This window comes from Labrus mixtus, chromosome 5 (assembly GCF_963584025.1).
Source record: "Labrus mixtus chromosome 5, fLabMix1.1, whole genome shotgun sequence".
Classification (NCBI taxonomy): Eukaryota; Metazoa; Chordata; class Actinopteri; order Labriformes; family Labridae; genus Labrus; species Labrus mixtus.
In genome coordinates, this window is record NC_083616.1 from 17703239 (window position 1) to 17730200 (window position 26962).

At 38.2% G+C, this 26962-nt stretch overlaps 1 protein-coding gene across 1 annotated transcript in view; it reads right to left on the reverse strand.

The window, feature by feature from the left end:
• The window catches only part of dmrt1 (doublesex and mab-3 related transcription factor 1), a 26504-nt gene extending 1393 nt beyond the window's left edge, over positions 1-25111 (reverse strand). Inside the window, 7 exon segments of the mRNA XM_061038284.1 lie at positions 13232-13234; positions 15632-15812; positions 17665-17731; positions 17733-17746; positions 21729-21886; positions 23410-23578; positions 24896-25111. Of these exon segments, the coding sequence (XP_060894267.1) occupies positions 13232-13234; positions 15632-15812; positions 17665-17731; positions 17733-17746; positions 21729-21886; positions 23410-23578; positions 24896-25111 (808 nt within the window).
• Positions 25112-26962: the final 1851 nt, after the last annotated feature.

Below are 26962 nucleotides of genomic sequence, written 5' to 3' on the forward strand. Positions count from 1 at the left end.
TTTCATTCAAACTAGGGTTCAGAGAATAGATATTGCATCATCCAAGACTAAAAGTATTTTGCATTCACACTGACAAGTACTACTACTGGTCTACTCTCTTGTATTCCTCTTTGAGGGGTGCATACTATTGCTAATATCAAACGTTGGTCATGAATCAGCACATATTTCTTAAGTTTTGATGTTGTTACATCTGGTCCCCCAACAAAGTATGTTTACTCGCGCTAAAAGAAGAAAGGCTTCAGATATTTCCCCCTCTCTCCTCTCTTTCAGATACTGAGCAACAAATCTTTTTCTTGGATACTCCTCAAAGTCATTAATATGATAAAGTCCTATTGGCTCATGTGTACAGAGCAGCAGCACACATAAAATTAGAAAATGTCTTCGTACAGTGAGGCCAGTAAATAAAAAGGAGAATAGAATTACTTCAGTGAGACAGACAAAACAGCAGTGGTATCATCAGCACTGCAGAGCAAACAGTCTTCTGTGTTAGTGCTGAATTCGCAGATATATAAATATTCTTGTACAGCTAAAATATCTCCACAAAGCTCTGGATTTATGGCAAATTGAATCAGTCAGCAAAACGTGAAGACGCCACACACTAAACAAAACCATCAGATATTTTACAGTTAACATTAGAGCAAGTGCACCCGTCCATTTTAACACTTGTCTACAGATTCTGCACTGTGACTGCACACACATAATGACACCAATACGGCTGTGAGGCCAGCAGAAATGTGTAGTCATTTACAATGACGGCAATCAAAGCTAAAGGCGAACTATGATAGAAAACAAAGTTGAAGCCATGACACTAGACAACCCTTTAAATATGGACATTCCTGCTCTTTAATGTGTATGTCTCATAACCAGATGTTATTCCAGAGCATCATTTTGTCCATATAAGTCAGCTGTGATATTTCATCATGAGCACATGACTCCTTGAGATTTGGCCAAAAGTGTTTGTGAGGTCCAACTCACATTTCAAACCATCAAATTCTCACGACTGAATCTCTGAGTGTAAGTGTAATAGAGCTGTGGTATTGAACAGTTTTATTAATACATTCTTGTTAACATTTAAAAGTTATTTGTACAGTTTGAAATGGGCTCAATGTCGCTAAAAGACTTTTGACGCAAGTCTTATGTTCTGGGCAATACGTTTTACTTTTGATATACTAAAAAAATTCTGGTCAGTACCCCCAAAAAATACGATTTTTCCCCCTTTTTCAGCAAACATGCTACAAATAAAAACTTTTTTCAGCTTCTCAAAATTAAATGTGTTGATTTTCTGTTTAATTTTGATGTCATTTGAATCCGTTCATTTCTGGACAACAAAATTGACATTTAAAGATTTGTCATTTTTTCTATTTTCTTTTTTTAATCTTGTAAAGATCAAATTGTCCACAAATCAATCGGAAAATATTTTTAATCAATCTCTACATGTTAGCATAATCATACAGAGGATTAAATAAATGAACCCTAGAAAACAATAAAACATTCAATATATTTAATTACAGACACAATCTTACTAACTTTAATGTAGTCATTTTATTGCTATTTTAAGATACTTGATTATCATCACTTTCAGATGATATCCAAAATTGTTTCAATGTTTTTATTTTAGCTTTAAAGTTCTTATCTATTAGCAGTTTATATTTGTGATTGTAAATTTTATAGAGAATAACCTTATCAGGATCAAAACAACATCAACCAAAGCTGATGTCCATGTTTTCCCCCAAATCCTCTGATGTCTTGATTGGCCTCATCCCTCGCCCTCTCTCTCTCCTCCTCAGCAGTGGTGGGAGGGAGAAAAGGAGGAGTAATTTTTCCCCTCATTAACTTCCTGATTGGTTTTGGACTCCACTTTTTGCTCGTCTGCAGTTTGTCACCAATTCCAAACTGGCAGCCCAATCATTAATACTAATGTTTGTGTAGCTAAGTGCACCATGCTCTTTTCTTTTTTTTTTATCCCTCAGTGGTCTACTTGTACAGCAATAACATTATGTGGGTGGGGGGAAAGCAGCTGTGAATTAGCCTGTTCATTGTTAATTCTCGGCCTGTTCATCAGCAGGAAATCTATGATGTAATTAAAGGCTGAGAGCAACGTGTTAGTTTCACTGGAGATGTTAAATCATGACGCGCTGCTGTACACATGTTCTCTGCTGCGTCCGACCGTCCTCTGCTCTCCTGTTTAATACAGATTAATGTTGCTGAAACACCACAGAGCCTTGTTATCAATTAGCCTCAGATCACCTGGAAATTACAAAACTCATGCAGATAATTACAAGTTAACATGAACAATTAGCCAATTCTTAATTCCGAGTTACATACTCTGTATTTTATCTTCTACAGTGATAATGTCAGCAAAACTGTAAAGAGTTCTCTGACCCTGAAAATGGCCTTTTCAGTCCAACAGTCCAAACACATTTAATGTATAATCATTTAATTTTAATTTGTGCTGATCTTGTTAACTAGTTTGCTGTGTCCTTCATTGTTATTTTCACTTATTCCATCTCCTTTCTGTTTTCTATTGAATATTCAGTGTAGTTATTTGTGACGTTTTTCTGTTTTTCCTTTTGTTTGAAGTCCAACCAGCAACTTGAGAAGCCAGTTTCTGTTGAGAAACAATGTCAAAGAGTGGGTTGTTAGTTGCTCTTGCATGCAGATATCTGTTTTCTTAAAGCTAAATCGAAGGCCATCACAATGGGATATCTTAGTTAAGCTGTGAAGCATACATTTACAGATACTGTATGTTGCTGTTATAACTACACTTTCTATATCTCTTGGAGTAAACCATGAAAATACGAGCTCTTATGTGAGACCTAGTCTATTTAAGGTTCAGGCTGTGGGAATATAAAGGTTGCAACAAGGGCGACTTTACCTGTATGCCATTTTGAAAGAGAGTTTATTCTCCTGAATGAACTTTTGCCCTTTTCCCAGTCACTCAGCGCTCTATATAAGATTTCAAACTATTAAACAGTCTTTGTGTGGACTAACAAAAGGAAGCTTTTTTAACCTCCTACTTGTCCCGCTGAAGGAGAGGAGGGAGGGAGCGAATGGAGGTGCAATCATTTCTGCTGCTGCCAAACAGGAGAACAAAAGCCCAGATGTTAGAGGAGATGGTAATTCAGTCTGATCCAGTGAGGATAAGCTTTCTCTGTGGGTTTCATACTCTGCACTTATCCACCATACACAAGAGTCATAGGGGTAGATAACACTTAAGTAAACACACACGCATAGAAGCACACACAGCTCTGCATTAAACTGCAGGGACGTGAGTGAGTTCCTGAAGTCTGGAAGTACAGTAAAACAAACTAAACTGCAAATATATGAATGTAACAGTAAATTATTAGGGAAGAAACAATTCAATCAATGTTGTTTATGTTTGGGCTTTTTAGTGTACGTAATATCAATGACAAATAAGGTTACAAGATCATATAAGAAGAATAAATTTATGAATATATCGTCATCATGTCAAATCATTTTTACTCAGTAAAACATAGATTTTTTAAAACATTGTATATGTGTTTATTATTTTGTTGTCTTATTTGTTTTTTATTATTCAAATGTGCTGTTTCACAAAGACATTGAAATGTTTAGTTCTGACCTACTATCACTAATTTACGCTGATATACTATATCGAGAGTAATGCAGCGCCCGAGTCAAATCCCTGTACAGTATGTGCCCACATACTTGGCCAATAAAATGTATTCTGATTCTAAATTATGGGTTCATCTCCCCGACGTCAGCATGGACACTGAGGACTTTTTGCAGAGATGTATAGGGATGAGGGCTCATGAGCTGGGCTTAGATTGTTGGTACAAATCACTACAAATATTGATGCTCCCTCCAACAACAACAAAAATGTATTGGACAGTAAGTTCCAGTTTTATGGTGAAAGTTTGACGAAGGCCCCTTTCTCGTTTCAACATGATCATAATGAACACATCAACTCTTCTTTGACAAATGCAATGAACTAGCTCAAGAGAAAATAAAACACTTTTAAACACTTAAGGAGGTTTTAATGGATTTTACCGTTTTCACACAGCTTTCTTTTTTTATTAAAGACACTTATTACAATAACAAGAACATTTTGACTTTCGACTGTGTCTCATGGTCTTCCTCACCCGAAATAATTTCATTGTGGCAATAATCAATGCCCAAAAGAAGTTACCAGAAAACAATATGCCGTCTAAATTTGTCAGTGCTGCCCAGGGACAAGAGAATTTAGTGGAGGCCATCATCAAGGGAACAAAAATTCAATCTTCAGGATCTTGAGGTGCCTGTCACATGACAAGGTTGGCCTGGGATTAAATGGCCGCTATTAAAATGATACGAGCTGTGTCTAAAAAAATCGTCCCTGGACAGTTTGAGAAGGTCTCATAGGTGTCCAGCTGAGGACGTCCCCTCGTAGAGATGGACGCTCCCCTCTCTACAAATGACATGGACGTCTGGCTCTTCATCAGCCAGCAGCAGGAATTAATGATCCAGAAAACTCAGTCAAAGAGCAGACAGGCAGCCAGGCAGGCTTTAAATACTGAGCAGTGAACAGTGAAGGCTCAGGGCACTCAACTGATGTGCAAACTACAGACCTTCACCCTCAGTTTCAAAACAATGCTCTTATCTGACCTTCTTGAATGACTCCTAATTCAGCAAGTCTTTATGAAGTATAGAAAAACAAAATAAACTTGCAGGAAATCCGAAAAGATGAGATATCAAATCGGTTTCCAACACATTATCATTACAATATGCAAATTACATTTGACCGAATTCTAAGGAGGGAGGACTACATTTCTGTAAAGCTTTGGTTTACTGTCATCTTAGTTGTACCTAACTTTTAGAAGTTTTTTTCCGAGGCCAGAGAGACTTTGTAGCGTCTGCCTGATGGCAGTAACTGGAGTGAGTGGTGGAGGGGATCAGAGGGGTCCTCTGTGATCAGGATGGCTTTCCTGATCACCGAGCGGTTATACAGTTCAGAGAGGGTAGGTTGCGATGTACCAATTATTATAAGTGAGCGGAAAATGTGTTTGCTGACATGAAGAGTCATTAGGTTTCTCATCAGATGGAGGCACTGTTGTGCTTTTTTATACACATAATCTGCATGCTGAAAAGACGAGACAGTTGTCAAACTCTGTTCCCAGATATTTAAAAGACTGAACCTCCTCTACAAGCTGATCCTGGATTGCCAGCTACAATTACTACAATGCGCAAAGATATGATGACATCATTGAGCCTTTCAGGACGAAGCCCAGACCCTTGTAGGGGCAGACCAGGCTGGTAGTACCACTTTTTACGCTGTTAAGTAAATAAACCTTGTGATGTGCTGGTTTGATTGAAAAGACTCCACAAATAAAGACAACAAGTGACCAGCGGAGTTGGGCAGTATGACACACGGGCTGTGGGTCTGTACTTTACAACTATCAATGTAGGCTGAGAGCTCTGCCACTGTACCGGCAGCTAGCATGAGTACAAACTCCACTAAGCAAAAGACAGATGTTACTAAAAAGAGCTGCACATAAACTGTACGTTGTGGACATTGCTTCACACAATGGAACCTTTTATAACTCAGAGAGACCCAAAAAACAGACTACGTCTTATTTACCAGCACTACTTTTGTTCCAGATTTTATGGTAAGGATTTTAATGTAAACGATCTGATAACTTCTGAGACCTGTTTTGGCTTCTGAAATATATGCAGTGTTGGTTAAGCAAAGGGCAAAAGTGCTAACACTGGATTGTGACTACAGACCTTACTGTTATAAAAAGGTGGAATAAAAGAGACAAACAACCATTGTGTAATATTTAGAAAACCACTTTACACTGTATTGTGCGTACAGTTAAATCTTCTATTGCTCATTCTCACCCACCCAATGAAGAGCTGTTGAGACAATTGTTTAAAGGGATGCAGTCTCTTATGCAGCCATTACAGGGGTCAGGAACACTTAAATGCTCATTATTGGTTTCTTATGGAGCTGAGGAGTGTGGAGGCCAAACACAGGGTGACAGAAGGCATCAGTGCTTGGGGTCAAAGGCTAATTAAGCAGAGAGGAACCTTTGCTCCTGCATTGTTAACCAATCTGTCCCTGATAAAGATGACTGCCGGAGAGGCGTGACACAGCCCTCGTCCCTATGCTGAATCTCTATTTCGGCTACTGTGCCCCATCAACTCACAAAATGGCCTGTCAGTCTATCTCCCGGCTTTCTGACGCTATCCGTCGAAAAGTTATGGATATGCAATAATGAGCTGAGGCGGGCCGATCAATATTTCCTGGACTTTTCTCTCACTACATTTTAAACATGAGATTCATTGAGAGTCGACAGGGTAAGAAAAATGCCAAAGTAAAGGACACAGGAAGAGTGAAATATATTGCTATGGAGAGGAGGACGCCTCTCGTGGGTGCTAAAGCTGCCATATATGTTTATCCAAATCGTTCAGCTGTTTCAGAGAGCTGCCAAGGCAACATCATTTATCAATCCACGCTGAGCTGCTGCAAAAAAGAACAACACAATGAAAGGGACTGGAAGAGCATGATTAGGTAGGGGGGCACGGAAACTAACAGAGTTTGTTTCATATAGAGATATAAGGAATGGTGCCCGTGTGCTATAAAAATTTATCTCTGCCTTTTATGCACAGCTCTACTTTTTCAGCTCAGGTAATGAAGCAAATATTGCACAGAGGTGGACACTTTGTAGGATGGCTGGAAGGAAGCCATTAAAGTATTAAGGTCAACCTTTACTTTTAACAGACAGAGAGATGGTATAAAATATTTTACTATTTACATTTAACCCCTCGCATACTAAACAAACTGGATCGTCAGACCTCAACTCTGTGTGACAAGTATTAAACTTAATCTTAGATAGATTCTGGGGTACAATTTGTCAAAAACTGTGGCATTTTTTGGGTTACGATTAAGAGAGATTCAGGCCTTTTCATTTTTGGCCTCCCCTCAAAGGAATTTAAACTCTGTGACAAATTTCAGTTATTGGTCAGAAAATGTATTTTGACTAACAAGATAAAGGATAAGCCACCAATTGTCACATGTTGGAATAAGGTGAAGGAGAATCAGTGCAGTTTTGAGGGGTAATGAGTGGTGTTTTACTGCAATGTGCTCCCCGTCACATGGGGGACCCTAAGGGAATAACTTAAGTTTCCTTTCTCAACCACGAATCCCAGGGATTGAGGGAATAACACATTCAAGGCACTGCCTACAGTTTGCTATGATTGGTTTATCTGTGTTCCTGTATGGAATATATGAAAACAGACCAGCGAATAGTGTGATTTGGATGGGAAAAGAAACCTTTGGATTTGTCCATGTATGAGCATTGAACTGCAAAGGAGATAATAGGGACTGTAGTTTCTGCAGATGGCTGTCCATCATGAGTCTGGTTTTACCCAAGATTTATTTTTTCTTGCCACTGTAACTTTGCTGCGTGTTGCTAAGTACTGTGCTCATGATGGATTAACGTTGGGTCTTTGTAATAAAGCAATGATTAAGGTCTTTTACCTGCTTTTTGTAAAGTGTCTCGGCATAGCATTTGTTATGAATTGGCGCTGTTCAAATAAAGATTGATTGATTGATTGATGATCTCTCTGCTTTGGTGGCTCACGCACACATTCTAATCCTTTACAATCTATTATCCTCCAATCACACAGCCCTATCTGTTTGGAAACAAAATGTGCAGATTCTGTGATTACAGGTAAGTATTTTCAAATAATGTAAAAATAAAAATAAAATAAGTAATTTGTTTCAACAGACATTCTTCCAAAATCATCATTCTAAAAATAATAATAATAACATAATGTGCTAATCTTTGTCAACATAACATATTTCTCAGAAAGGATTCAAATTGAATCTTGATTAATTTTAGCACATTTTTTTCTTGTAGGCTTCATTCTTGTTTGGGGTAAAGAACTTGAATTTAACGTAACGAATAACCAACAGCATCACAGTTAGTTAGATTACCTAAATAGATAAAAGGAATTGGAAATGTAAAGTTAAATGCTGTGTGATTGATGTGCATTGAATCTTAATAAGAAAGCACTTCTATACTTCCTTTACCATCGATTTTAACATCTTGGAAAAAAAATGCTAGGATTAAACAACCTTTTGTAGTAGTCTTGACTGCAGCCTCAGTTGATTCAATCAAGATGAGTGTGAAGCCTTAGAGTCAAAAACCAGGGCAGGAACAGGAAAGTCGTATTTGCTGTTTTTTAAATTCTGCATTGTAACAATGTTGATACAACCTAGATTAGCTTTAATGCTATGTGTGTAGAAGTTTTCACATATGCACTCCGGATAATATCTAGATAATTACAGGAGGAACGCTCCGGAGATTCTCCCGACCTAGCCGTTCACATGTGCTCCTCACAGCGGGGGACTATCCCTGTCAGAGGGGAGGGGGGGCGGGGGATTTCCCGAGGTAAGACGTGACGTAAATAAACAACGCTGAAGTGGCGGCCGTAGCAACAGAGTCCGCTACACAACGTTATAATGAGAATATTTGCCTTTATAGCAATGCTATGTGTAATTCAATGGAATGACAACAGCCACAAAAGAGAGGAGAACAACATACTGACGAACAGAAAACATAATGCAGCCGTTTAATTACATGCACGGAGATCGTAGTAGTCGCGTGCAGACACTTTAGCCGGTCACTGTACATAAACGTCACTGGGGTCCCATTGGCTCGAGATGAGCTCGAGGTGAATCCTCCGGAGTATATGCTGCCGCGTTCAGACATCAGCTCACTCGGACTTTCTGCGGATAAAATACTAGGGGTCCAGCAGGATAAACTCCGGGTCAAGTCCGTGCGAAAAATTCGGCTGTTTGCGTTCACATATACCCTAAACTCCCTCCGGGTAGCCAAATCGCCAGAGTTTTTCAGGAGATTTCCATATGTGTGAAAAGGGTTTCTGTGTGTAATCTTGATTATAGTTTCTCAACTAACAGAAAAATTGTCTGTCTTAAAATTCTTCCATCTGAAGAAACTGCATTAAAAAAAGGGATCGACTGAAAACAGAGTGAAGTACCTCACATCCTTCACTTAAAGCTGGACAGTGTGAGAGTGTGCGTGTGTGTAAGTGAGGGAGGGAAATCGAGAGTGAGGCGAAGAGGACATAAACTACACCGCCCAGGCCATTTAATGTCCCCTCAGCCCCAGGCCTGTGTTAATGGTGGTGTTGTACAACACATTACAACGGTGCTTGTGCTCCAAGCAGACAATTACACCGGTATTTAGCCCATCCACAGCCCCGCAGGCTATCAGGGCACTTAGCAGCACAGCAGGGTGGGGAACACAATCTGACAGGCCACACAGGACTTTTACACTGTAACCAAGAGGCAAGAGAGACACTCAATCAGCCTCACACACAACAAGGCCCTGAGGGGTCTTCTGGGCCCCTGCAGGGTCCATTTCTCTCACTGCTGTTGGTGCTTATTCACAGATTGAATGAAGCCTTTACCTCAACTAAAACAAGTTATTTTATCTGAACATTTGTAAGGATATCATCTTGGGTTAGTAAGGTAGCAAGAAAGTTGTAAACGGCAGCAACTTTTTTTGTGTGTGGTCTTTACTCATATTTAGTTTTAAAAAAGGGAAATGCAGTTCTAAAACTCTGCAAGTATGAGTGATTTGGTTGATCATTGTCTCATTCCATCTTTTTTTTTATTCCAGAAAGGGAAAAAAAGTCAAGTCAATTACAGACTTGTATTATTTGTATAAAGTTCCATACCAGAGGGAACTTAAAACATGGATGCATAGAGACAAAATAAAAGCCCTTTGATTAAATGCTCATACTGTATCTTGTAAGGGGCGTTGCATGTGGTCTGTTTAAGTAGCCATCTACAAAATAACCTATTGATGACCAATTAATCTGCATACTTTTTCTGAATACGGTACATCATAATTCTACTATCTATACTCATTAAAAGCCTCGTGAATAATTCAGGGGACCACAGGTTTGGGTAAAAATCTGCCTTACTGTGGTTGGAAAGTAGATTTTTATGAACAACTCAAATAAATGTAACACATATTTTAACAGCACTCACGCATTAATGTAAAGCCAGTCCTGACTAAAAATGGAAATCATTTATAATTAAATATATGACACATACATAGATGCCGGAAAAACCTCTATTTGGCAAAGGTTAAACTACGAACAGTATTACTTTTGACTATGAAGTTGAATACCACACAATCCAAAGCAATAGCCCTTTTTGTGCCTCAGCCTTGTGTCTAGAAATGAGTGATGTTCTCAGCATATCAGTGACCAAGGAAATGAACTCTTGCTGCTACATGACATGAAACAGCACTTCTTCTGATAAGGTCACCTCCTGGATTGAAGTACAGATTTGTTTCAGGTTGAATAAATCCAAAAGAGTGAGAGGCCTCTCTGACAACTGCAGAATGAGTGGGGCCACGAGTCTGTGTGTGTGCGTGTGTGTGTGCGTGCGTATGTGTGTGTCAGTACAGTACATGGATTGTGTGTGTTTGAAGGGACTTCCCTAACTGCCCATGTGTGTGTGTGAGTGTGTGTGTGAGTGTGTGGGTGTGTGAGGTAATCTGATCTGAAAGCAGGTAAAGCCCATTTTACACACGAAACAAAGAAACTTACTGAAGGCAATCTCTCTGTTGTTTTTATCCTTTTTTCTGAGTGGGTGGGGAAAATGAAACCACAGACTTTATAAGCAGTAACTCACTTGGGTGTACAGTACAGTATAGATTGAAGCAAGAAAATCAATAGATATCATCTAGAAAGATAGTAATGGATTTCTAACTTAATGGGCTCACACAGGTCTATCGATTAGCAGGATTAACATCTGCAATACCTCAACAATCTAATTTGCATTTAAATTACTGTACGCTCTGCGCTGACACCAATATAACAAAACAGACAAATGTATAGCCAGCACAGCGGCGCTCGATTTTTGGGGTCTGACTTTTGTATAAATCTTGTTTAAACATAAAAGTATTGCGTATGTGAAAGGAAAAGTTGCTGTGCGAGCAGCTTGCAAACTTTGAGCAGGTCTGAAATTTGAAAAGTCTAGACAAGGACAAAAAATAAAGAGAACATAAACTCAGACAGACTTGGATTGAAGCTGTCTCCTATAAGACTGAAACAGTCATAACTCTTTTTGGGCAGCTCATCTGAGCCTCGTGGGGTAGATCTTAGTTTAGAAACAGTGTGAGTGTGTGTATATGTGAAGGAGAAGGCGGAGGGGAGGTGGCAGTGTGAGGTGAGATGTTGGGAGGGCAGCGAGGTGGGGTGGGAGTTTGATGGACTGCGCTGTCACCTCCCGCTCTGCGATTTACAGCGGCGGAGCTGCTGACGAGCGCGGGGCAGTAAACAGGCCAACCGGGGGCGTATTTCACAGAGAGCTGGCTTTTATGAAGAACACCAGGACGGCTCTACCCACAGCTCCACCCGGCCCGCCGTGACGGATGGAGAAAGACGCATGACAAGCTTCATCATTGTTTGTAAATCTTAACTGTTCCCGCTCACTAACTCCAGAAGGCAATTTTGCGGAGACAGCGGGGCCTGTGGAGGGGCAGGGTGGGGAGGGGAGGGGGGAGTTAGAGGAGGTGAGTAGGGGAGGGGGGAAGGACAGCGTGGCACTCCTGAAGGTTATTTGGATCTCTGTATTTGGCCAACTGATTAGTCCTATCCTGGGAGGGAGATAAATCTGACGGAGCGCTGCTCGGCAGCCAGGTAGGAGGGGAGGGCAGGTAGACTCAAAGATCACAGCTATTTCCTCCTCATGGAAGATACGAGGTATACAACATTATGGATCAAAGAACAACAATTTTAAACTATTCAATTCAAAAGTTATCGCTGCAATGTGATTTCAAATTCAATCATCAACCAGGACAAAGGACTGCAATGTATCTTGTGATTATTTTAAGCTGCCTTGTTGATGTTGGAAATTATACTACAACCTTTCATTCAAATCGGCCAACTATTTTAAGAAATTATAAGTTGTTCTTTATTAAAAAGTAGAAGTTTTAAAAATGTCTAGGTAACACCTTCCAACATGTTTAAAATAGGTATAAAAAATAATAGCAAAACATAAAAAAAGAAAGATTTGTCTGGTAATCACTTTTTTGTAATTGTGTGACAAAAATAAACAAAGGTGAAGCTTCTGTAATGTTAATGTTTACATGAATTTTGTAGCTCTGTGAAAGCAAAATGATTATTTATAGGGCAGAAGACTGTTATTGAGACAAAACTAGTTATTTCAAGACATCATAAGCTGCTGGGAAGTTTTTTTATCAATATATTAGTATTTCTATTTATGTACTGGGGGGGGGGTCAATAATGTAATCTATATCTAATTACAGCTGTGAGCAGATGTTCACAAATTAGAAGGTAGAAGCAAAGACTATTTTGTATTTTCGGATAAAAATGACACGACATTAATGTTCTGTTGCATGACTTAAAAAAAAAAGAAGCTCTATGTCATTCTGGATGAAATTGGCTAAACACAATGTGATACACAGTAATCATTGATAGTACCAAACCAACAAGCAAAAGAGCTGCAGAAATAATTATGCCGCTACAATGGATAAAAAGTTCACTATTTGATGATCACAAGAACAACATGTTCATACCCCTGCAGAGTGATTTATACTCAGCTGATAAGATGTGAATTAGCCTTGGAACCACATCAAGGACACAGTGAAAGACTTCCGCACACACACAGTCTTGGAGACAAGGGTAAGGACAGACATCCAAATGTTTCACACACCATCTTAGACACTGAGGCTCTTACACAAAGCTTCCTCTGCAGTAACAGGGCTCATCTTCAGCCTCATCTTCAGTGTGTAGATATGACACACTCCCACGCACCGGATTTGGTATTGGTCAATGGCAAGAGGGGGGCAAATATTTAGACTAACTATTTGATAACACAATGCTGAGTCAACCTCTAACAAGCTATTTAACTCGGCTCTGCCTTATAGCAGATACTGAGAGCAAATTAAATACATTTAAAAAAAATAATGTTGGTGTCAAATAAGTAGTTCTGCATGAGTCCTCTCAGAGACTTCAGAAGCCCAGAAACTGGGATAATCACTCCTGATGTAAGAAAACTACAAAATAACTGTGTCGAGGTGTTTCAATGAGATCCCCCCCCCCCCCCCCCCCCCAAGTCGGAATAAAAGTATAAAACCTTCAGATCCTTTAGGGTTTGGTTTTTTTCTGCTGCTGCATGTCTTAAGTTGACAAAATGATGGACCACCGGCTGAGATTGTTGTTCTCTTGTAATGGAGCGTGTAGTTTCCACGGCAGGAGGGCTGACGTGGGACCCTCACAGGAAATGTACAGGTGAAAGTCATAAACAAATGCAGGTACAAGGAGAGAAGGGGGTCTTTAAGGTTGTGATGCTGGTGGAGTCTGCCATGTATTTCACTAACAGAAGGATGTTGCTGTAGAAGAAATTATGCTGGGATTAAGTATGCTCAGGAAACACACACTAAACCATACAGGGGATAAACTAGGGTGGGAAATTATTTTTTAAATGATTTTAACTGCCAAAAGGTAACAACAAATAATCCAAAAGTCAAAGAATGTAAGAGTGAATTTGGCTCCTTGTCTTTGAGTAAACAGTAGAAAGAGCCGGGTTAGGGTTAGGGTTTTACACACTGATATTTCAGCAACATTCAACACTAGAAAGGTTCATCTTTCTCAGATTTGGACACATTTCATGCGAATGTCTTCAAGTACCTAAAGCCAATACATGAGCATACAAAAATCACACCATAGCTAGAAAGGACTACTATAAATGTATCTGCAATTTCTGAGTGAAAAATGTTGGTTAGAAAGGACACAAGCTGCATTTCGAACGGGCTTTTAAATGTACCAAAACATGAGGCGAAAAGTACTGCAGTTAAAAACAAATGATTCTTCCTTAAGCACTGCAAGACCTCTCTCTCTCTCTCTTCCCTGAAGTGTCCCCTTATCCCCTGCTCATCGACAACTTACATGAATTGCTTTGAAAGCTCCACAAATACTTTACAGGTTAAGTCATAAACACAATTTACCCATATTCACGGGCAAATGGCAGAAAATCCAAGCAGCCACCATTAGCAGTGGCCAGCTGAGATTCCCTTCTGAGATTGTTGGGTGCCAATAATCTAATGCTGCATGATCAGAGATTAGATCAATGTCATCTTTAACCAGGGCCAAAACAAACAGAGATGCTCTGTCAGATGTCTGATAGTTTTCTTGTGCCTTTAAAACTCTTGACTTTTCTGTGATAACAAAATTAACTAAAGTAGCTTGAATACCCTAAAACAGCTTGGGTTCAGTTACTTTACTCTGACATCTATCAAATAATTGTACCGTTAATCCTACTTTCCATATTTTTCTATTTAACCCCATAACTTTAACTGATGTTCAGACTGATATCATCACCTTTGGATTATTAAGTAACCATTTAGGAGTATTTAGTAGTAGTTTTATCAGGTAAGGTAAACTGTAAATGTTTGTATATTTTTCTATAAATACTGAAAGAACTATAGTATGTTAATTACATATATATTTCAGCATTATTACCACTCCTCACCGATGCACTGTTGTCTCACTTAGGCTTGTACATATACCATCAACTTTGCTTTCATTAAAACTGTTAATCAATAATACAGGGTGAAATGTGAGAACTTTACTGTCTTCAATTATACAATTATTACAATATTATAAAATGATATTGGCTAACCCCTGATATTGGAATGATATTGGCTGTTTCTGTGTATTGAGCTTTTGTACTTATGGATGCTTTCCCCCCCATACTTTTCCTGACATAGGCCCACAGGGACAGTGTATCATGTAGACAATATGTGTTGATGAACAAGTGATAAGACTTTTAATGGAAAATATTTTACCAGTATCGGGATGGATCGGTTTTTCTAATCTAATCAAACTGATCACAACTGCCACAGCTTTCCATTTGGGACAGGATGCAAGCATGTCTGCTCGACATGAATGGATTCCTCCTTGTGATGAAAAGTGGAACAAACCAAGTGATTTTTTCCCTCTTGTATTTTCAAACCGAGGAGTGTCTTTGACAATAGCAGAGAGTTCACAGTCTGACTTTATAAAATGCCAATGTTGTTTAAAAACAGATCTTGTTATACTTGAGAGGGAAGGGTGTTGAGTAATAAATGTCACCGAGAATGTATTTTCTTTTTAAGCACTTTTTCTGAGTAAGTATATCACAGGTTGTATCAGGTTCTTACAGCTTTAAAAAAAGCAAAGATAAACTTTTTAGTGAACTTTCTGTCATCCTTTATACAAAAAAGATAACAGGAAGGAGAGAACAGCAATCAGACTTTCATGCTTTCCTTTTTATGACTCAATCAAGTTAATTGTCACGATTAAAAACATTTATGTTGCTCAGCCAGACACATGTAAACACAGTTCTGTATTTGAGGGAAAGTCAAAAAGTAAAAAAGAAAGTACATTAAAAGTTATAAAAGCTTCTCTTTAGACTAATTTCATCTTCTAAAGTTTACACTTGTCTTGAGTGCACTCCTCCCTAAATGTACTTAACCACACCGTTGATCAAATCTGGGTTAAACTTTATGGGGCTTGAGAAGTATGAGGGTTTGTGTGTGTGTGTCAGTTTTTGTGTGTGACTCACAAGCTGCCATGGTCTCAGGGCAATTGTTGTTGTTATTGTTGTCCTCCAGACTGAAGAGGGGTGGCACACAGTTGGTGGAGCCCAGGCCCTGGGTCAGATAGGTGGCTGCTGGGTAGTAGGAGTGCATGCGGTACTGAGAGGAAACATTGTGGGATGAAAGGCGACCATCACCATGAGGCATCTGCTTTGTTAAAAAAAAAAAAAAAACACAAAAAAGCTCATTTAACAAACGTGAGAAAAAAAGTCTTCATACACTTGAATTCACAGAGAAGGACCAAATCATCAGCTTCCTAGAAACCTCAGGTCCAGAAAGTGGGAACCACAAGATTCTCTTACACCCTCTAAAAGACCGTAATGTAAAAGATTTTTACAATTCGATGTTGGTGTAATTTACGTCTGGGTCTACAATAAAGCAGCTAATCTTGGTTTTGTTTATTGTCAGGGATTAAGGTGAAAAGGGTAGTAATAACACAGAAACACCCTCTTATAAGTTTAACACTGCATTGAACACTACATAAATGAGAGTACAAAAGCATCAGACTTTAGTCTGGAGTAGGTTCAGTAGGTAACTGAACATTTATTATCTTAATCTAAGTTTTGATGTATTAATGTTTCCTTCACTTTGTTGTTTCAGATGATACAGCTGGAGCTAATCTTAATTGACAGGCAAAGGGAGCACTTGAGCCCACCAAAAGCACATTGCGCTGCTGGCTGGAGTGAAACCTTTCAGGCTTTAAAAAGGCTTTGCTTCCTCCAGTGAGCTTTTCTAACTATCAGGCTACTTTTTGTAAATTTTGTCCAGGAAAACAGTACAACTCAGAAATTCCTAAAATAACTTCTTTATATGTTACTTAACGTAGTCTTGTAGCTACTTTTATCCATTACTCAATCCAGACTCTATGCCATTGTCAAACGTTTTTCTGATTAAATACAGTCTATTCTTTAACATTTTATAACCAAACCCCATGCTAACTTCTAGAATGACTTCATTTTTTGTTTTCATTGTCTATATGGTATAATTCCTCCCTAAAGTTGAAATTTCCATTAAATCAAATGCAGTGTAAACACTGTTGTTCTCTCTGGACCTATTCTTATTTGATTGCACAAATCAAGCTTCAAATATTTACTGGAAACACTTTAAAAACCCCTATCTGAACGGACGAAACATGAGAGACAAAATAACATATGACTGAGAACTAGTAGTATTTGAATTAACTGAGCAGCTGTCTGTAGACAAAATAGGTTGCAACATGCTGCGCTGGTTTTGTCCAGTCCTCTGAAAACTTTAAAATGAGCTGTCTACTCAGCAGCAAGGCCGCCTCACGGAGGGTTTTCAATTTCATTTTTATGGAATTTGATTTCTGTCAGCCTGTAATATGTCACCCGTATTGTCCACACCATCAATTCTCTGACAGCTTTATAAACTGTTATTTAAGCTACACTCAGCTCTTGTATTAGGCTGTGAAAAATACAATAGAGATTGGACTAGAGTACTGTAGGGGAATAAACTTACGGTTTGCGGGACACAAACAGTGCCAAACAAAACTGTCTTTGTGAAAGCTTCTTACAAAAGGCAAGTTGTGCCATTCTCAAACAAAAGGTTCACTTTCACTCATTGCAGATTAAGATTGTGTGAATTGCTTATTCTGTCAATGAGATCATTCTAAACATTTCTCAGTATATATTGCTCAGACGAAGACAATTCTATCCTTATTAAAAGCTGCATGGACCAGTAGTACAGCAGTCCAAACACATCTTTGGTGGCAAAGTGTGTTATGTACTGGAGTTATAAGAGGGGGTTAATGCAGCATCATAGAATAAAGAACAAACATGACCTAATAACATTAAGAACATATATCTATATACTCTGCCTCTAAATGGATTTGTATCACTAGGTTTTACTAGGTAGCCATGTTTACATTGATTATTATTATTATCAGCTAGACAAACTCAATTAAGTAGCATGAGAGATATGATTTCAGAGTGACTTCTCTAAACTAAATTTGCTCTCTCCTGGGGGGGGGCTTCCTTACCTCCCTGAGAGAGCCTGTCTTCTTATCTGGCACCATCACCTGTCTGGAAGCTCTACACAACCATTGTATTATCATCATCCACCTGCATGAAAGTCAAGCACCACTGAGTGCACAGGAGAGCAGAGGGTGAGGTAGATAAGTTTATGCTGATAAAAGACCACAGTGTTGACTTGTGGGTTTTGATTAAGAGGGGGGGGGGAAGAGCTCAAGATCAGTATATATATATATATATATGTATATATATATATATATATATATATAGTATACATATATCAGTATATATAAGAACTTGTTACATCAGTTTGATGATTTACAGGGAAATATTTTCTTACTGAACTGACGTGGTTGAAAATAACATCTGAATTCTTAACAATTAAACCGAGGTTGACTGAGGAAAATAAACCACCTTGCTAATTGCTCTGCAATTATTGCTTAAGAATAAATCATTTTTTCATGATGGTGTAATGATGTCCATCATGCTTTTGGTGTAGCTGACCAGAACTGACCAAAACAAAGAATCCAAGGAGAGGCAGAGAACACACAGAGTCTGTGTGTGTGGGCAAAGCATTACCATTTATCCTGGTAACTGTTCTGCAAATCACAGCTACTGGCTACTACTCAATTGTGGCTCAACTTTTCCAGTATTTTACACAAACAAACAATTGTGCAAAGAAATAAAATGTAGTGGTTGATAATTACAATTTAAATCATAGAATGATTCAATATTAACTTTTTAAAGAGATATAATATACACTTCAATCAGTCGTTAAAAAGGAGAAGAGAGGGGCGCTGGTGGCGCAGGCTGTAGTCTTCCAAGCGGGCGGCCCAGGTTCGAGTCCAGCCTGTGGCTCCTTTCCCGCATGTCATTCCCTACTCTCTCTCCCTGGTTTCCGACTCTATCCACTGTCCTGTCTCTCAATTAAAGGTACGAGAAGCCCAAAAATAAATCTTAAAAAAAATAAATAATATTTAAAAAGGAGAAGAGAATGCCACCTCCAGAAACATATTCAATAAAAATGAATGAGAAAACGCCTTATCGCCTAAAACTGTGACCACAGAGATACATGCTTCACATCAAATATGGAGACAAAATCCAAATAGTGTAACCCAAGGATAATAACTTCAGTTTGGGATGCTGAAATTGAAGTGTTGCCCATCAAATTGTGGAGGTATAGGACAGGTAAAGGAGACAGGAGACACAAGAGAAAAGCAAGTGGATTGTTGATAGTTATTTGGTTACAATAATAATGGGTAATAAAAAACTAAGATTAACTGCTTCTCTTATTTGTATGGATATATTCTGACACTTTTGTGATTATGACAGTAAATTTGGGGTAAAAAAAATTGTGCAACTGGGTATTTGTGGGAGTGATATTCATCTTCAAACAATCAGCTCTTCATGCAAATACAAAACAAGTGGTCCCTGAATTTAAATAGCCGTAGCACGTAGCCCTCTCAACCTGACACCTTCACTGAAAATATCATAAATCACAAAGGAGGATGGCTAAATTATGCTAAAGAGTGCTAACTGATTAGCATTTATGTGCTCACTTTCTCCTTTGAGCGCTGAGGCATAGCGGTGTGTTCCTCTGCCGACAGACAATACCATTAACCTTTGCAATTCAGGCTCTTCTGTGCGCTGGCAGGTTAGTGGAGGCAGTGACCCCAAAACTAGATGTTGCTATTGGAAGAACGTGGAGGAGGGGGAGGTAGGTGGAGATGAACAAATGCTCTTCATAGAAAAACAAACCACCTCATCTGAGATCTCAGAAGAGTTATAGATCTAATTTGCTTCACGCACAAGCTCATCTCATTAGACACAATAGAGATACTTTTAAGCATAAATCAGCGTGAATATACAGATTGGTGAATGTGTGTGTGTGTGTGTGTGTGTGTGTGTGTGTGTGTGTGTGTGTGTGTGTGTGTGTGTGTGTGTGTGTGTGTGTGTGTGTGTGTGTGTGTGTGTGTGTGGACGCTAGACACCGTCTCCCCAGTGTGTCCCACTTAAAAGCATAAGAGAAACAAAAGTTATATATACATCCCTACTAGAAGCAATAAAGAAAAATCAACTTCTAACATGCTTCAAGTTCATCAGCTTTCTACAACATCACATTTAAGCATAACGATAAAACAAACTTTTCATCACAATGTTTTGCTACAGTTGCATTCTCAGAGTGCAGTTATTTCCCATGTCAAGACAAATTCATTTAATCGCTGCTGGAACAAGTTTTTTTGTTATTTATTAAAGAGAGAAAAATAAAGTTAATAGCTGATAACTTTTTTATCCAGCAAAAAATATAACCTGGCGGCAGCTTCTCAACTGCGACGATTGATTTATTTTATTTTGTTTACATAATTGCACTTGCAACCTTAGCTGTGTTCAAAGCATCTTTTTGTGATTGTCACATTGAACATTGAACAGTTGGCAGAAGCGACAGATGAGTAACATGGACATGGAATAAGTAGCCTACTTTGTTATTTTCCTCAAGCATAAAAGTAGTACCTCTAACAAGTTTTGCACTGTAATGAAAATTACATTTTGGATGGATTGATTTGTCACTTTGTTGTTGCATTTTGATAGTCTAATACACATGTTATTGATTTATCTATTTACATACTGCTGGATACCCTGTGAATGCCCACAGCATATAATAAAGATATTTGGACCAATAGTTGATCAATCATATTTTTAAATATTAAACTGAATCTGAGAAGTAACTAGAAGCCAAACTAAAGATTTTTTAGAAGTTCAGTGGTGTAAGAAGTAGTTTTGCCTTTGAGATGAAGTAATGTCAGAGTAAAATACAGCAAATAGACAACTACTAGAGACTACTTTAAAACTGTACAGAAGTTATGTACTTAGTAACTAACACCCATTCTAAGCTAGTTATAGCTTATTAAGCTAATATAACATGTAAGAAGGGTGTTGTGAAACACTCCAGTATACACGTGATTTATGTTGCGTTGCTCTGTAAGGCAGTGGTTACTTTGTTACATCACCTGTTGTGTTGATGTGCGTTCCTTTGTGACGTATAGTTTAGTAGCGGTGCACTCTGCATTTGTTTGCTCTGGATGCAGGAAATACAATTTGACTCATGGTAAACTCCGGCATGTTAGGGATTATCATCCTCCAGTATTTAATTTTGGTTAAAAAAAAAAGAAGGCACGCATTGAAGACGAAAAAAATGACAAGTCTGGACATGACGGGCAGTGCACACTGATGTTTGCTACAACAATGAAAGCCTACTATACACTAAGAGTGGGAGAAAATAGACAAATACATGACAGTAAAAACAGCAATTTGCATGTGAGGTTATGTCTGATATACACTGACTGAAAATATCATTACAAGGATATCCATCATCCAGCGACGGAGAACTTGAATCCCTGTGTCTGTAACGACGCTTAGAGAAAGCCAAATATTTGCCCCTGGAGGTTTTTTGGGCATTTCCCAACACATTTGCTGGAAAAACACATTTTTTTTTTAAATTCACATGGTTACACAAAAACCCTACAACAGTCAATCACCTGCTGCATGTCAAATTGATCTCTCTTACAACTATGATCAGTCATGATCAAATTTTACTCTTTCATGATTATGGGAGTTTCTTAACTGACAAAAGAAAGGCAAAAAATACAAAAAAGTAGAAAAACTGTATTTGCTTTCATTAAATCTTTTTCTTTTTTTCCTTTTAAACGAGTACGGTTTGCTCATATCAAAAGAAGACAAATGTATACCCCAAGATTGTCTTCATGCTGCTGAAGCAAAGACATTTTACTGAAATAAAAAATATTATATCAGGAAAGTTTTAGATCACAGGACTATATAAATAAGATTGTGAATTGGGGGTTTACTGAATACACTGGTACACACATACCTTTACTCTGCTGTGATTGCCTTACTGTTTCAAATAGTGGCACCAAAATCCTCCATTAAGGTAAGCCGAGTAAGCAACACCAGGAATACCAATAACGATCAACATAAATAACTAAAATGATCCATCAAAAAGGGGTACATTAGACTGACTGTTACTGGTAAAATCAGGGTTGTTATTGTTGGTCACCTGGTATTGTTGGTAGTTGTAGAGGTTGCTGTAGTAGGAGGGGTAGCGTGAAGGCTGATAGAAGTTGTAGTAAGAGGTTTCCAGCAGCAGGTCTGAAGATCCCTCAGTATGAGCTCGGGAAGCAGCTGACGGGCTGGGGGTTGAAGCCGAGCGACTCCCTGGGGGGAAAAAACATAGGAGATAAATTAAAACAAAGTTTGGCACAGAGGACATAGTTTGATGTTTTTGGCTAGATTTGTGGATTAACACTGAATCTGAAAAACAATCTCAGGACTGCATTGATGTACTCCAGACTTTTATGTTTAAATGTAATGTTTGCTAATGCAGAAAAAAATGAACCAAGAACAGAAAGAATGAGCTCTACTAAATGTATACAGATCAGAAACTGCAGTAGTTCTTTTGATTGATCATTTAAAAGGAAAGGAAGATCACTTTAACTTAACAAGATTTGTCTAGGCATTCATTATCAGTAAACTCAAATTGCTATCAACAGCACCATCTACAGGTGACAAGTGTTTTTGATGTCAAATTAGCAGACCAAAGACAACACAGAATCAGAATGCAGTTTTAATGTGGGATGAAAACAACCATCAAATCATACTTATTATCTGTTGTTCTTTTCTTATCAACAAGGCCACATTCTTCTCAGGCAGACCCTGATCTTTTGGTCTTTTACAATGAAGACAATGTGCACCAGTGAAGCCAAAGATAATGACATTTCTTGTCCCTGTTCTGATCCTTGTCATCAGTGAGTCACAGAGTGCTCGACTCCTTTTTCTTCACTCTTGCCAAAGACCCAAAGTTCAATCTCACAAGAGTGCAAAGCAGAATACAAGCAAAGACGTAAGCAACCTTGACCATGGTCAACTTTTAATATGTGCTATCAGGCTGACAGGGAACACGATATCTTTGTCTGCCTCCACACCATGCCCTTGCTGGTGCCACCATATCACTCATTTCCCACAAAATTGTTTTGCTCACAACATAAATCAAAGCAGTATGCTTTCAATTAATTTCATTTTAATTATTTTTATTTGAACATATGTTCAGATTTAATAATTTCAGTGATTTTTAAATTTTCTATTTGAATGTTTATTTTCTTTCCTCTGTCATGATGCTTTTGATGTCTTGTGTGAAGCACTTTGAATTGCCTTGTTGTTGAAATGTGCTATATAAATAAACTTGCCTTGCCTTGTCTATGCTGTAGTATGTCTTACAATGGTTTCATTACAGTTCTTGTTTTAGCCCTACATGTAATCTATTGTCACACAAGTAAAATCAAAGTCACATTTGAGATGCTTAAACACATTTTTTGGTAATTTTTCCTCAAGCATTCCTTAATTAGATCAGATTTTGCTTTAATACATGCGTACCTATACCTGTTGATCCTTATTTTGTTTTATCCATGTATGCTTCCATTATTGAAGCATCCTAGACTTCTTTGATGATTTCAGATATGCAACTCTACCATTGTGTGACATTTTAAATTAGGTTTCTTTTTCAATGTGTTCCATAGGATTCAGGGAGACAAAATATTAGAAAAGAAAACTTTGTTTTTTGTTGTTAAATGAACTAAAACTTCTAGTCAACTGCAAATCAGCTGTTAGTTACAATTGGTCATGTGATGCAGGGTCGTTAAGGGGGAGGAAGGCTTAGTGAGACACAGCTGGTAATACTGAACCTGTGACCGCCAGAGTGGAGGTGCTGCTGGGAGTTGGGGATCGTGCCTCCACAGAGAACAAGCAGTCCTGTCCTGCTTCATTCTTCACCATCACCTCAGAGCCGGACAGAGCTACTGGACTACAAATCCCAAGCTCCTCCTCCTGAGCCTGCTGCCGTCTCAGGGCAACCTGGAGGGAACAAAAGGGAATAAAATATTTCCCTTTGACTATTGACTTTGCAAAGAATATTACAAAAAAAAACAATAAATTATTATAATTTAATTATTACACTTCCATTGATCAATAAGACTGTTGTCTAGTCTGCTACATTAACGTCATGTATTTTTTATCCAAATAAAATTAAGTTTCTCCTCTTACTTACAATACAAAGCTATCATCACATGTATGCCTACTTCACGTTAAAGCAAGGTCATCAACAACTGTACCATGATTGAACAACTGCGGCAAAAAAAGGCCTCTTAAATACAAGATATTTTCTATTTGAATTATTCTCAATAACCCACCAATTGAAATTATTTTGGTTTCTGACTTTTTAGAAAATTTTAGAAAAAAATAAATGTGAAAAATGTGGTTCTTGAAGATTATGATGAACATTTTTCTGACATATTCTAGACCAAACTATTTATTAGTTTGGGAACATGACTATAGTTAAATCCTTGTTTCACTTAAATCTCTCGCAATTCAATTCAAATGATCTTAATAGACATGACAGATCTGCAATCTCTATTGCCAAAGCAGTACAGAAAAGAACAACAAATGATTAGTCAAATATACAGAATACAAATCAACAATCATACATTGTGTATGTTATGTATATTATGTATCTCTCTCTCTCTATTAAGATACTTTAAAGTTCAACAGTATAAAGTTATACAACTTACAATTAGTGTAGCCCAACCAACTCAACACAAATAGGCCTAATTGTAAGTGTATCTTTCAGAAATAGCTGTACAAACCTCGCAAATTTTACTTAATGCTGCAAATCACCAAGAAACAGTTCAACACAAACCTTTGAATAGAAAATAGCTGCTCTTGTTTACCTGCCAATTTGTAAACTTTCAGCTGTTAGCAACAAGTGTAGCAATATATTTAAAAAAATGTATTAACAGTGTAATGGTCGTCTCAGACTGTTAAACTGTTACTGAATGTTTCTTTGATGTGTTTATGAAAAAAATAAATATCAACAAAACATATTTTGGGGTGGAAAAACAGGGAAATGATGGGTAAGCTAGCCGAGCTCTACAATAAGCTAGGTTAGCTAGGTTCAAATTAACCTTGGTGTAGATAGAGAATTAAAATCAAGTGGGAAAAGATTTGAAAACATGTCAAAACTTGTCAAAATGTGAAACAAACATGAATAAAAAAGATATTCAATAACGTTTACAGTTTTTATTTCACCTTTGACATCGCAGATACAATGTATTTAAGAAACCTTAAACAGGTGAAAAATGTTCATTTGAGTTGAACTCTTAGCCTCACGGTTACCTGGGCCGCCATGACTCTCTGCCTTTCTGCTATCAGTTTACATTTAGGACATTGGCAGTCCCTCCAGTTGCAGAAGCGTTTGTGTCCCTTCAGAGGGGACACATATCCGTGGTTCCTACAGCGGGAGCATTTGGGCATCCTGGTAGGTTTCTGGCCTTTGGATGGGGGAAGAGGTTCGGTGGACCCAAGCCCCTGGCTCTGCTTGTCCTTGTTCATGGCTGCAATGCAAAAAAAAAAAAAGTAAAATAAATCTAGCCCTAACTGTGCGACCTGCGTAATGGTCTGACTTTTGGCTACTATTTTGGAGTTTTTCCCAGCAGGGCACGCTCAGCTGGTTAAAGTCTGTACTGGTGCCAGTCCCTCCCTGCTGATGCTGTGGTGTGGGAGTCTATGGTGGGAGGGGGAGAGCTGGGAGGACAGTGGGGCAGTGGGTGGCCCCTCACTACAATTCTATCTCTCATTCATACGTAGGCCAATAACATTTGTAAACTTTTTCTAAAAGAAAAGAAGCTATTTCTCATTGGAAAGTTACATTAAAGTGTGGAGGCTGTGGTCTTCCGGGCCGTCGGACCAATTTCGGGTCCGGCCTGTGGCTCCTTTCCCGCGTGTCGTCCCCCACTCTCTCTCTCCCTGATTTCCAGCTCTGTCCACTGTCCTGTCTCTCAATTGGGGGCACAAAAATAAATCTTTACATGAAGTTTATAACAGAAACAAAAATGTAGGATTAAGATCTCTATTAACCTGTACAACAAGGGATGTTCACTCATTGGTTTTCCTGCACCTCCAATCACATTCAGCTTAATGTTGACTACTTTTCCATTCAGTGTTGGATCAATTATTAAAACAGTTGCTGTCGAGATCCTGGGACTTAGTGAGCTGAACTTCTTCATAACCCTTTTTCTTCAGTGTCAGTGGAAGAGACCAAACACACTCATTGTACTTAGGCTATGGGTTGATTCTCAATTGAAAAACTGAAGTAGGCCTGTATAGGCCTAACCAACAACATTGCTATAATTATAAACATTTAGGCCTATATATATTTACCTGCAGAGTTGGTCACAGAGGGTAAGAAGAAAAAACAATCTAAAACAAACTACTCACATTAAAAGATAACAAGTTAGACTGATGAACAAACCTCCTTGAAACACTAAAATACTGATCATTTTAAAAGATTATGGTAGACTTACCGACCATGAGGTGATGGTGAACAGTCCATCGAAATTAATTTATTGGTTATATTTGACTTCATGTTTATGTTTGTATATGACCTCCACACATACACCTGCTGGTTATGATTTCAAGCAACCAAAGAGGAAGTGAGGACATCCAATGGGCTTTTCAGAGGAGCTGCAGACCGTACCATTACAGGGGGGATGAGGGGGTTAGTTGTTTTAGGGTACAGTAAGTAAAAATAAGTAAGTTAAATGAGCGTATATAACTTTTATTCTATTGTTTCATAATAAGGACAGCGAACAAGTACAAAAAACACGACTTTGTCTTGATTTTCTTTGGAACAGTTTTTCTGATTGTGTTTATCAGAAAAAAAACATGAACAGAACAAGAAGGATCTTCCAGGTGCTGCAACAAAAGCTTGGTGCTAGTTGCCTGTTTATGTTCAATACAAGTGAAAAAGAATGAGTTACATTGCTGGAGAAAGGTCCAGCCTCTGATGTTCTTACAATCCCCCTTGACACCATTAGAACATCTTTTGGATCAAACTACAAGCCCCTCTTTGAAAAAAGGTCAATGCTGGTGTTTTGGCCCACCATCAATTTTAATCTATTAGGAAATATCTAAGAAAATATGTGCATTGTTTTTCTACATCAGTGGTTGTTTTTCCTTGTCAAAGCATCTTTGAGAATCTAGAAAAGCACAATATAAGACCTATTTATTATTATTATTAGTATACCTACAATTAATTAATATGATATTTGCAGATGTTACATTTAAATTAATATATGAATTAACTTATGCCCAGGAGGTCTATCAAGGGTTCATAATCTTAGTTGAATCATGTTGCATCTATCTAATAGAACCCCCATAAGATTTTATACAGCTTTATTGCAT